This window comes from Thrips palmi, unplaced genomic scaffold (assembly GCF_012932325.1).
Source record: "Thrips palmi isolate BJ-2018 unplaced genomic scaffold, TpBJ-2018v1 HiC_scaffold_10, whole genome shotgun sequence".
NCBI lineage: Eukaryota > Metazoa > Arthropoda > Insecta > Thysanoptera > Thripidae > Thrips > Thrips palmi.
The window spans coordinates 11,451,537-11,463,179 of record NW_023144621.1 but is presented as its reverse complement, the minus strand read 5'-3'; the positions used below and the strand labels follow the sequence as shown (position 1 = coordinate 11,463,179).

Sequence of the window (11,643 nt, the reverse complement as noted above, 5' to 3'; positions counted from 1 at the left end):
GTTACAAAGTGTGGCTCGTGTTGACCCCTGGCCGCCCCCGGCGCGCCTTGGGTCCGCGGCGTTGCAATGAGCCGTGTTGTATTCGCCGGCCTCGACGGGGAGGTATAAGGGCCTCGACGGCCATGACGAGCAGCGCGAGCAGCCGAACGGCAGTGGACTGTCTGCCTCACTCTCGTCGTTCATGAGGAGTGCCGTGAGTGCGAGGGAGAACGACCGACGAAGCGCTGTTCGGAAACAGCCTGCTGGCACGCAAAGAAACTAAACTGCGCGTAAGCCGACACGCGCGAGACGCGCCCTCCGCGAAGAAGGCCGCCTTTTTGCTCACGTGCACCACCGCGGTCCGATCGTTCGATCCTAATGCGATGCAAAAGGAATGCTACAAAATGTGCCGGCTCGGGTTTGGTTTTCACGGCCGCCAAGGGCAGGGCGGGCAGGGCGGGCAGGGCGGGCAGGGCGGGGTTAGCGACTCGGACACCTGAGTGCCCCCGTGGAATGCAAATGGCAACCGCGACACGTGGCAAGAAGCACGAAGCGTCATCGGCTGACCATCGTTTGCAGAAGGAAGCACGTGATGTTCGGATCTCTGCTCGCACTGCTCTGCACCCCGCGCCTCGAAAATGCGAAATGACTAGTAAGGTTGTACCGGCGGACCACTCTCACTACTAAAATTCGCTAATCGACTCGGTAATTTCTCTCCAGGCTGACGGCTTGGGACGCCACGCCACTCACGGTCAGTCTCGAACTTAGTCTCGGACTGAGTCTCGGACTGAGTCTCGGACTGAGTCTCGGACTGAGTCTCGGACTGAGTCTCGGACTGAGTCTCGGACTCCGCCATGCAGGCCGACAGGAAACCGCGCCACTGAAGCAGCCAATGAAGCGCTGGGCCGCGGGTAATCAGTGGTACCGAAATTCACGGAGGACCTGCTTTGAATTGACGTCATGGCAGCAATGAAATGCACGGGTAAGTTCGTCGCTGGCGAATGCGCCGCCTCGATTCTGGGACTCTAGGTCTGACCAGGGCTGCGCCAATGGCAGCGCCAATGGCAGCGCCAACGGCTGCACGTCGATTTGATTGGCCCTAAGCCGACTGGCGGACTGTCGAGCGATTCAGAAGCGTCGTTTCGTCGCTCTGTCTCTCTCGCACTCATAGAGCCCTCCGTATGGGTGCGAGAGAGACAGAGCGACAAACCGCTCTTTTGAATCGCTCGACTGGCGCCAACGTGCCGGCCGAGCCGCCCAATCGCCACTCGCCAAACTCAGTTAGGCGCGTTCAATGGGTACTCGTTCCGGCGTTCCGGCTTGCGGCGTTGCGCGTGAGATGCACGCGTGGCCCACGCGCGCCAACGGCCCGGCCGCCCGGCGCTGCGCTAGCTGCGCTGTCCCCGTGGACGGCCGGGTGCCCGCCGGGTGCCCGCCGGGTGTCCGCCACGCACACACACGGACGCACACACACGCCCAACACGCCCCAGACGGCAACCCCACACAGGAGGACCGGAGAGTTTCCCACGTTCGGGCCAAGCAGGCCAAGCAGGCGAAGCAATAGGAATGGTCCAGGTGGGGGGTGGGGTCGCCCGGTCGCCCTGAGGTAAGGGAGGCCAGGTGCCGCTGCCGGGCGAGGGGCGAGGCGGCGCGGGGAGGGGTTGGATCGCACACACATCCTTCCTTCCCGTTCCCACGGATCTGAAGGAGCACGCTGTGCATGCTCCGCTATGCAGGCATGCAGGCTGTGCGTCAAGGCGGGAGGGTGCGAGGCGGCGCGGCGGGTCGGGGAGGGTCGGAGGGTCGTCCTTGGAAGGGTGCGTCGAGTCCAAGGAAATAACGCAACCTCGGCCGGCCCGGCCGGCCGTTGGGACGCGGCGTGCGTGTGCGTGCGTGTGCGTGCGTGTGCGTGCTGCGTGGCCACCACGCGGCGCGCCATTTCCTTTGGCGCGAAATAAAGGCCCTGCGTCCGAAAGGTTCCACAGCACGCGCGTAAAGCAACATCGTGCGTCGCGGTTTCAGCAAACAACTCAAACAAAATAAAGAATGTTTCCGAATTTTTCCAATGGCAAGGCGAGAGTTGTACAGTTCGCCGGAGAATTTCAGTCTCCGAAGAATTTTGAACGCGTTGGAAGCCTTTTTTGGGTAGCCTCCTACGCCGAATTCGGGCCTTCTATCCCGTCCGCCCCGCCTGCCCCCTGTGAATGCATGAATGCATGCATGCGTTCGGACCTGACACTGTACACGCTCGGCCCACGGCTCGCATTGCTACCCGTTCCACGTGTTCCACGTGCACACCACGGCCTCGTGGCATCCGGGGCTTAACACGCCGTAAAACAATAGTCCCAATAGAGGTACACGTACGTCCCTCCGAAGAGCCTACCGCCATGAACAGGGGGCGGGGGTGGCTGGCGACGCATTGCGTATTTGTCATAAGTTTGTTGTCCGCCACGCTGACACCTGCGCGGTGCGGACGGTCGGCTGGGCAACGAACTGTCCACGTGCAGCACGTGCGTGTCGCCTGAGTGGCCCGACGGGGCGGCCTGACGGGCCTGACTCCTGGTGCCTTGACGCCATCTTGCGCCATGCGGGCGGGCCAACGCCATGGCGACGCGGCGACGCAGAGGGGCTCTACCGGGCCACGCTGTGTCGCCGCGTCTGGCGCGCTGGTCATGAAATCTGGCCTGTGAGGCTTCATTCATAAAGAAGCCCCGCAGTGGGGCGGGCGGGGCAGGGCGTAGCGCTGGCCATCAATGGGCTGATGGACTGCGGCCCGCAGTAACCCAAGCCGATAGCACGGCCAGGCGTGGGGCGCAAGGGCGGGGTGCAGGGCGGGGCGGGGCGGGATGCAGGGCGGGGCGGGGCGGCCAGCACTCACAGCGACGCCTTTGATCGGGAAAGAAAGAAAGCAATCAAATTTATCAAGGAGCGGGAGGGTGGGGCGGAACAGCCCACGCCCAGGAAAGTCCTCGGCGAAACGCCCGGTCGGTCGGCATTAGCGAGTGGCAAGGGGAATTCCGGGGAAAGGGCGCGGCGAAGTAGATGCAACTTGCAGCTCTCCTACTTAGAGTAGAGCGCCCTGGACACTGTCCAGGTCACCTGGCTGACGCCTGCGGCCGACGCCTGGCCGCCTGTCATCTTCGTCACGTCGCCGTTCGATGCGCACTTCCTGCGCCCTGCCCTGATTAGTCTCAAATGAGCGCGTCGGTCCGGTCGGCGAGGGCCCCGGCCACCTCCAGGCTCTTGTTCTTGTTCTTCTTGTTGCTGCGGTGATGATGATGCTGAGATGAGGTCCGGTCCGACGGTCAGCCCCTTCCCGCAGGGAGCCCTCTACCACCGCCCCGCCCGCCCCACCACGCCTCCGGCCAGGACTCCGGCGGCTCGATGGGCCCCTGCCCCGCCTCACCCCGCCCCGCCCCGCAACGTCGAGTAGTGGCATCACGCCGGGCAGACTCCGGCAGCACGCCCTTCCCTCCCCTCCCCGCCAGACACCTTTCCTGCGCCCCGGCAGCCCCGGCAGCCCCGGCCCCCTCACCGGCGGCATGCGATGCGTGCCCGGTCCGCCGGGGCGGCCGGGGGTCCTGGGGGACGGGGAGAGGGCTGGCGGGGGCACCGAGAAGCGTGGGAACGCGACGGGAAGGAACCTCGGCGCGCCTCGCCTCGAGCGGGCTGCCTGCCTGGCTGGCTGCCTGGCTTGCTGCCTGGCTTGCTGCCGGCCGGTAGATGGAGTGGCTCCGGCCGGCTTCTTGGCGTCGGCGCACGAACGGGTTGGAGGGGGAGAGGGGTCTGCCGGCACGGCGCGGGCGTGGCGGCCGTCTCGACGGCACGCTCGCGTCCAGCCCGCGGCGTGGGGGCCACCGGGGGGACGTGGACATGATTGGGGCGTCGCTGTCCTGTACGGCACACCACGGCACGCCACGGCACGCCCCACGCCTCGTGATGCCGGTGTGTGATACATCCAAGTGCCTGTCCACGCCAGGACGTGCCGCCAGGCGGGGAGTGGCGGCGCGGCGCGTCTAGGTGAACGTGTGGGTGAAGCCCCTGTGGCCCGCGCATACGAATGCCAGTGTATTTCAGAACACGTGTTTCTTTACCGACGAGTGGGACACGCTGGAATGCCTGATGGCGTCGGATGGCGTTGACAAAACCTTCGCCGCCCGGTCCGACGAAAAATATGGAAATGCCCAGGGTTGGTTTCGGCAGCTTGACGGCGCGTCCGGCGACGGCCAGGTCATGGATGGCCCTGGCTCCGCAGTCATCAGCATTATTGGGCCCGTGGTCGAAATTTGGTCGCGGCGGCACGGACTTGGCGCACCTCCCCCTCCCACCCCTGGCCACGCGTCGCGGCACGCTGCGCCGCGGGCGGCGCATGCCTCCGCATGCCGGCACACATGGCGCGGCGCCGACGCAGCGCGCGTTCCCACGGTGGGGTGGGGGCCGCGGCGCGTCGCGGCACGTCGCAGCTGGCGATGCGCGACTGCCGCCCAACTAGCCCCGCGACTTGGACCGCCGGCCGGCAGGGCGGGGCTGGCGGCACGGCGTCGCGGCCCATGGTCTAGTGCACACGCGCCGCGCTGGTATGCGCGCCGAGGTGGCACGCCGTCATGGGAGAGCGCGCGCCCCGCCAGCCCCGCCGGCGTCGTGTCGTGCCGCCGCGCTCGCGTGCCCCCGCGCGATGTGAAGCGATGCGGCAGCACCTGGCGCCGCGGCCGGCGGCCTGCCAGCCCCGTCTGCCCGGCCGCGGACACGGAGGCCGCCCCGCCTGCAGCCAGCCAGCCGCACGCGCACAGCCCGGCCTCCCGTGCGAAACCTCGATAAGCCGAAAAGGGTGCGGCCCCAACAGCGCACCCACCCACGCACGCGCCAAAACCCGACCCGCGCGGCTTCGAGTCCACCGCGCAGACAAATGGACCCGCGTACGAGGCTCTCGTCATTTCAACACAGCAAGCTTGGCAAGCACGGCAAGTACGCACTGCGGTCATCTCCGCCAGCTTCCACCGGTTTCCAGAAGAAGCTTGTTGGCGGCCAAGGCCAGTCGGTGCGATGGTGATTCACGCTGTCGCGGCTGTCGCGTGTGTTTTCACGAGGGCGGTCACGGCGGCCACGGTGCCCCGCCGCCACAAGCCAGATGATATCGCGGCGCGGCGGGGCGGGGCGGCGGCCGGTCTTCATGGGAAGTGGTCCCGCGGCCGTGTGCCTCCGCTAACAGGTGTCTTCATGTCACGGTCGGTGATCGCAGTGGCGAGGCAGAGCGCGCGGGGCGCGGACCAGCGGGGCAATCCGCCGCGCCTTCCTGCACACCTATTTCATTTTTTCCGGGACCATTATACGCCCCAGTCGATCGTGCCGCCGTTCGCTCCCCCATTTCGCCTTTCAAGAAAAAGATTCCCCATTTCGTATCATTATGTGTATGCTTTTTATGGCCGCCCCGCCTCCGCGGCGGGCCCAGCGGGCTGGTGGTGGCGGTGCGGTACCTGTGCGGCGGTACCGCCGTCGGGGCCGCGCCCAGGGGCCGCGCTGCCGCGTGACAGGCTGCGCTAGGTTCCCACACTGCGGCCCCACCTGCTCCCCGGCCAGGCCACCCCAACAGGTCCATTGTGATGGTCACTGGGCAGGAAGTGCATTTCGGCTGGCCCCGGGGCTGGCCCCCGATATGGAAGTCATCTCGGTGGGGCGCGGCCGACGCGGCGCGTTGTGCCCCTATCGAGAAAAAGGAGGAACGGCAGCGAGACGTGACCGGAAACCTGGATGGGAGTGTGACTCCCGCCGCCGCTGCAGCGCGCTGAGGCTCTGGAATTCGTTTGGAGGCTGCTACCGGTATTGATGATGGTAATGACGGGGAAGAGGCGAGCAGCGAGCATCGCGCAGCACCGCGCAGCACCGCACAGCACCGCACAGCACCCAGGAGCGAGCGGGGTCCGCCCGGCCCGTCCGGGGCGCATTCCGTCTGAAAAGTGTTCAACTGGGCTCAAAATGACTGCAGCCTCCCTAACCACACGTCGGCGTGCTCCACGCTGCGTGCCCGGGGCGTGCCATAACTACGCATGCCAGGCCTTTTGCTGTTATTGACTGCCGACTCGTCGCTGCGTCGGTTGGATCATATCCTGCACAATTTACTTTGGGCCCAAGTAGTGGTCTATTGGGGAGCATTGGACTGCTGCCCGCTGCCCCGTCCTACCACGCGGAAAATGTGTCAATTCACAAGAAACAAGAATCCCCAGGATGTCCACAGGAACTTGCCTACAGGCCGAAAAAAGTTGGCTAGTTTCGTTGTTTCCATAGCGGCCTTCTCGCCCTCCTTGTATCTCGAGAAGCACTTGATTGACTTTGGCGCCAAAAATACTTCGCGCCGGTTTTACCGCGGTGGGCTGCCGTTCTAATAGCCTGTCGAATGACGCGCTGCGCCGTGACTGCGCCAAAGTGACCGGCAGACGACGCGGCGCAGTTAAAGTGCCTGGGGTCGTTTGGCTAATCCGCGGGCAGTTCGCCCCGCGCCCCGGCGGGCCCGGCGGCCGGGGGGGCCACACAGTCTGGCCACTATCGGCCCGCTCGCGTGGCCGGCGCGGCAGCGCGCCCCAGGGACACGTCAACAAACACGCATCAACTCGATGCCTCTGCGAAGGGCTCTGAAATACGCGCCTGAGGGTGACTTGGTGCAGTAACGAGCGATGAGGCATGCCGAGCCACCTAAAAAATTATCGACCACTATCACTGTTTTTAGAGTACAAATTCGATTGTGAAATCAAGCAAATTGACTTTGGTTGCAACTCGGGGCCTTCAAGTTACAGGTGGTGCCCACATTCGAAGACAGCTCGTCATTATCGTGCGAAGCCTCTTCTAGTCACGTCCCGCCGCTCTCCGTTTTCTCACTAACGCTATCGAACAACAACTTCTAAATCGTACTGCTTATCGAGTTCCCCCGAAAACGCCCCATTTGATCCGGCGGGGATCAGACATCGCTATCGTCGCGCTGCCGTCCTTCACTTTCCACTCGATAATGCGGAAAAGGGACGAAGCGACGAGGCCAGGGCCTCTCTGATTGCGCCTTATCAAAGGGAAGAAGTTTCCTGGTCTAGCCTAATCCAACCACTACCCTCCCATTAATGAGGCAAGCTGAAATTTTGGCGCTGGCTCCGTTCAGTCAGTAGTAGAGCCGCTTAAAGTAAGACTGAAATGACCGGTGATCTATCGTCCTGTCCCCCACTTCGTTTCATGTTTTCGATTCATCGTCCAGATCGAAACCCAAACCGCGACGCCTCTGCTCTCCTTCCTCAAAATCTTTGACTTGCTTTTCTGCCGGCGTTTTTCCGCGCACAATGCTTCAAAGTTTTTCTGGCTGCGTTTTTGAAGAAGCGCGCCCTCGTGCAACAACAAGCGCGCCCATTTGACCACAAGCTTCCCCCATCCGCCGACGGAGCGCGCCTCTGCGCCGACTGCACCGCCTCGGCGACGCTGGCGCTGCGTGGCGCGCGGCAGAAGCGTGAACTGCAGGGAGCACGCGCTCGGCCCGCGCTCTTTGAAACGCACGTGCTCTCGCGCCGGCGGCCATGCTGGGCGACCGCAGCGCTGGCACCCCTCGTGAAGAGTGCGGCGATCGAGTCAACTATCTGTGCAGGTCTCTGCAGGTTTGGACAAGTTCCGTGAAGTGTGGGTGCGCAGGTGTTTCGATTTCCTCATTCAAATTTCTTTTTGAAGTGTGTGTATTTTGTGTTCCTGCCTTTTTTGGGTGTTTATCTTTTCTCCAGGCATTTCTTTCTTTCATTATTTCATTTTCGTTGGTTTCAGAACGGGTTTTTAGGGGTGCTGTTGGAATGATATAACTAGGATAAGGTTCAATTGATTTTTAATTAAAAAATTGAGAAACGATTCATCAACATACAGTCACTGGTGAGGGCACTTGGAATTTGTGCAACTCATAAAGCTTTGTACCATCACAGTTTCAAAATTAAACTACTCAATATCACATGAATCAATGCGATTCACAAACAAATTGAGCGAATGAAACTCAGTTCATAAAATGTACATGTTACCGACACTTGTGCGATCTGCGCGGGCTACACATACTTCACAACAAGTACATCAGTCACAAAAGAATTAACGCTCCTTACAGTAAAGCTCCATATCACTTCAAAGGACGGAAATTTTTAAATTCTAAAAACTGCGTCCTTCAATCCGTCTTACTTAACTATGAGATCACAAAAGGCTGCTGATTTCATAACTTCACAACAAAATCCTAAACTCTCAACATCGATAAAACTTCGCAAAACGTAGCGGTCCCGGAAATTATTTTTATGGCAATACAACGCGGATCCACTACTATAAAACGAAAGACCTAATCCATCTAATTAAAGCTTAAAACCAATTGTCAATTATTTATCAGATATAATCCGATTTAAAACAGTAAAAAATTCTCAAACTGATACAGTTTAAACAAAAGCGAGTAACTTTCGTCACACGAAAGTCGACACTCACGGCACATTTCCACTCGTTTCACGACGGCCGCGACCGAACACAACTTGAGCAACAAATTAAATCACTGGGCTAATCACTTCACTGGTTAGCAGGCGCAGGGCGTGCAGTTGGCGATCGGGCAGGCGCTGGCGAAGGTGGAGTAGGGCTCGTAGGCCTCGAAGGCGGGGGTGGCCTGGACTTCGGGGAGCTGGTGCTCGGTGATGTAGGGCGTGTTGTCGCTGCAGCACAGGTCGCTGTCGGCGCTCATCGGGGTCCAGCAGAAGCCGTCGACGGCCTCCTGGTCAATGACGAAGTGCACGGGGATCACCTGGGGCTGGCCGGGCACGATGGGGATCTCGACGACCTGGCCGCCGACCCACACTTGGATGGAGGCGCCCTTGGGGTGCGCGAGGTCGTCCAGGAGGCGGGCCTCGAGGGCCTCGTTGGCGGCGTTGTCGGCGTCCGCGTCCTGGCAGGAGTCCTGGGCCCAGCAGCAAGGCGCGGTCTCCTTCTGGTAGTAGGTCTTTTCGGAGCGGCCACGAACCAGGGAAAGGACTGGCTTGAGCATCTGCACAAAACAAGAAAGCGAGTACGTTAGTCTCGAGGTCTTCGCGGGCAAGGCGTTCAAGTCGCCAGGGAAACACAAGTTCAGAGCAGAGTGCGCACTGGAGGCGACACGTACCTTTTTCAGCTTGTGGATTTTGCGGTCCAGGGCGGATCGGCGCTGCTGCCGCTTGGCGGAGGAGGCGAGGAAGCTGCGGTAGCAGTTGCTGATGTTCTCGTTGTGGCACATGGTATCCATGACGGCGGACATGTCGAGCACTGAGAGTGAAGCAAGGCGAAGAGCGAGCGAGGTGCTGGCAAGAGCGAGCGAGGAGCGACGTGGAGTGAGCGTCGGAGAGGTCGTCTACAGACTGTGCCGGTTCCACGTCGGGCAACGCTTTTATAGTTTCTCGTGACGTCACGGCCACGCCGAGCGGCCGGAGCGCGGCGCGAGGGAGGCTGCAGGCGGTGGTGGGGGCCGACGCCGGGCGACGCCGGTCCTTCGGCAGGGCTCGGCCGCCGCTTCGGGCGGGCCTCGGTCGGGCTTCGGGACTCGGCTCGTGGCAGGTGTGCGCTGCACCAGGCGCGGGGGTGAGGCGGGGGAGGAGGCGGGCAGGTTGGGGGTGGAGGGGTGCTGCAGCCGGGCGAGCAGGCATGGAGCAGGCGAGCCTCGAATCGTGGGAACACCGAACAGCGAGCCTTTCCCACACCGAAAACGGCAGATGGTAAGTGTGAGTCCTCCGGGGGTGGGGGTGGGGGCAGTGGAGGGTGCATGCAAGTGTGTGAGGGTCCTCTCGGGGGCGGGGGAGGGGGTGGGGGAGGCCTTCTGTATCGCACACTGGTTTCTCTGCTTCTCTTGCTCTCTCCTTCGCTCCCTTTTTTGTCGTATGGGATCATCTCTCCGTGCCCCGCACCTTCGCCATGCTTCGCGCTGCCCCCTTTGCAGGCAACGCACACACACACTCACACACACGTGGCGACACACGTGGCCAGCACGCTGAGGAATCTTGGGCGGTGGGGTGGGGACGGGTGAGGCAAGTACGTGCAGTGACATAGGCCACGCCAAGAGCGGCCGCCCTGGGGCCCAATGCGAGGCCTCGGGGCCATAGGGCGCCACCACGTGGCCCCTCCCGTCCCGTGGCCCTCGCCAAACACTTCGCAGTGAGTCACGCTGCACGGCGCTCGGAATGCGGTGCCCAACTGGGCTGCACTCTCGTGCATAACTTTGGGCTTGAGCGCCCTGTTGTCTGCCTGCGCATCGGAATCGCAAACGAATGCGGGGCTCAAGTGTTCGCTCCTGAGTTACAGTCTCTGCTTCGGGCGCTCCGTCCTCCCCCGGCCGTCCCTGAGACATCCATAATCCCCCGCAATCCTGGAGTGGACGCGCTGCCGGGCCTGGAAGCTGGGGCTGGAGCTGGAAGGTTGCCTTGACAGGCAGGTGGCGCGTCGCTGCATCGCTCGGGAGTCCGTCGAGGCCCCGCTTCCCACGACGAGATATTGGCGGGAAAGCGAGGCACGGAGCCCCCAGCCCCCCGCGGGGCCCCTCCCCACCTGGCCCAGGATGGCTCAGGACCCAAGTGTGTGCTTTCCCAAAGAACAGAAAAAGGTCACGATGATGTCAAATGATTAGTGACAAGATGACATCATTGCCGACGGTCAAAGTTGGCGATTTGACGTCAGTGCATGTCAAGATCCTTGATGCCGTAATCTATGATCGAATATTGCGGAAATCGAGTCAATTCTAGTCATGAGGGGTCCCTGATGCAGCGTGACTTTATCAATGGCTCATGACGTCAATATGCTTTTTCTGTTCTGTGTCGCAGCCTCCACTCCCCTTTTACTACGGCCACGCTGCTTCGCTACTACGGGCCGACTGCGGGCCCCTCCCCTTGATCGCGCCAGTCCGTCGCACCGTCGCCATGACGACACAAACTGCAGTGCAGTGCCCTGCAGTGCCCTGCACAGGTACGGCGCGGACAATGGGTGATTATTACTTTGGCAAGCGGAGCGGGGGAGGGGAGGGGTGGGGCGCATTGTGCACCCCTGTGCACCTTGGGCACATCTTTTGTGCACCTCGCAGCGGCCACGCTGCGCCACGCTGTGCCCATGTGGGACAATATAGTGTCGTAGTAAGGAGTCGTAGTAGACCTAGGCCCGCGTGGTTGTGGCCGGGGCGAGGCGGGGGCGGCGGGGGTGGGTGGCCCAGGAATTGGAGGGAAAGCTGCGCCGACCCGGCCGGCCCCGCAGCGCAGCCCGCGCAGCGCGGGAGAAGAAGAAGAAGAAGAGGGAGAAGGCACTGACTGCAGCAGCCAGCAACAACAACGCGTGGCCCTCACGTGGGCGTCGTGCACGTGGTCGCGGAGCACGCGGAGCACGCCGCCAGCGTGCAGCGCCACAAACAAACAAGTCACACGCACGCACGCGATGTCGCGATGTCATGTAAGTCACGTCACCGTCATGCACGGCGTCGAGGGGGCATTACAGTGCGGGGGCGTTCCCCGTCTTGTTCCGTGTGCCACGTGGTCATAAATGTATTCGGAGGGCTTGTCACTCCCCCCCACGTGGTCGTTGCGTGAGTGAGTGTCACTTGTTTTCGTCATTTGTTTAGCGTAAACACGCGTACTCACCAGTAAAAGCGTAAAATATCCAGTTGTAAGTGACCTGCTTTTC

At 61.9% G+C, this 11,643-nt stretch overlaps 1 protein-coding gene across 1 annotated transcript; it reads right to left on the bottom strand.

Moving 5' to 3' along the window:
* Positions 1-7,805: 7,805 nt before the first annotated feature.
* LOC117649473 lies at positions 7,806-9,358 on the bottom strand. The gene is made up of 2 exons (XM_034392316.1): positions 9,113-9,358; positions 7,806-8,998 (listed from the first exon to the last, which is right to left on the bottom strand). The coding sequence occupies exons 1-2, from the start codon at positions 9,242-9,244 to the stop codon at positions 8,537-8,539; spliced, it is 594 nt and encodes a 197-aa protein (XP_034248207.1). The 5' UTR covers positions 9,245-9,358; the 3' UTR covers positions 7,806-8,536.
* Between the last annotated feature and the right edge of the window lie 2,285 nt (positions 9,359-11,643).

Excerpts from the sequence above, each read along its gene's own strand:
- LOC117649473 (XM_034392316.1), bottom strand. The coding sequence starts at position 9,244 with ATGTCCGCCGTCATGGATACCATGTGCCACAACGAGAACATCAGCAAC. Across the intron at positions 8,999-9,112 it reads AAATCCACAAGCTGAAAAAG|ATGCTCAAGCCAGTCCTTTC; the intron begins GTACGTGTCGCC and ends TGTTTTGTGCAG.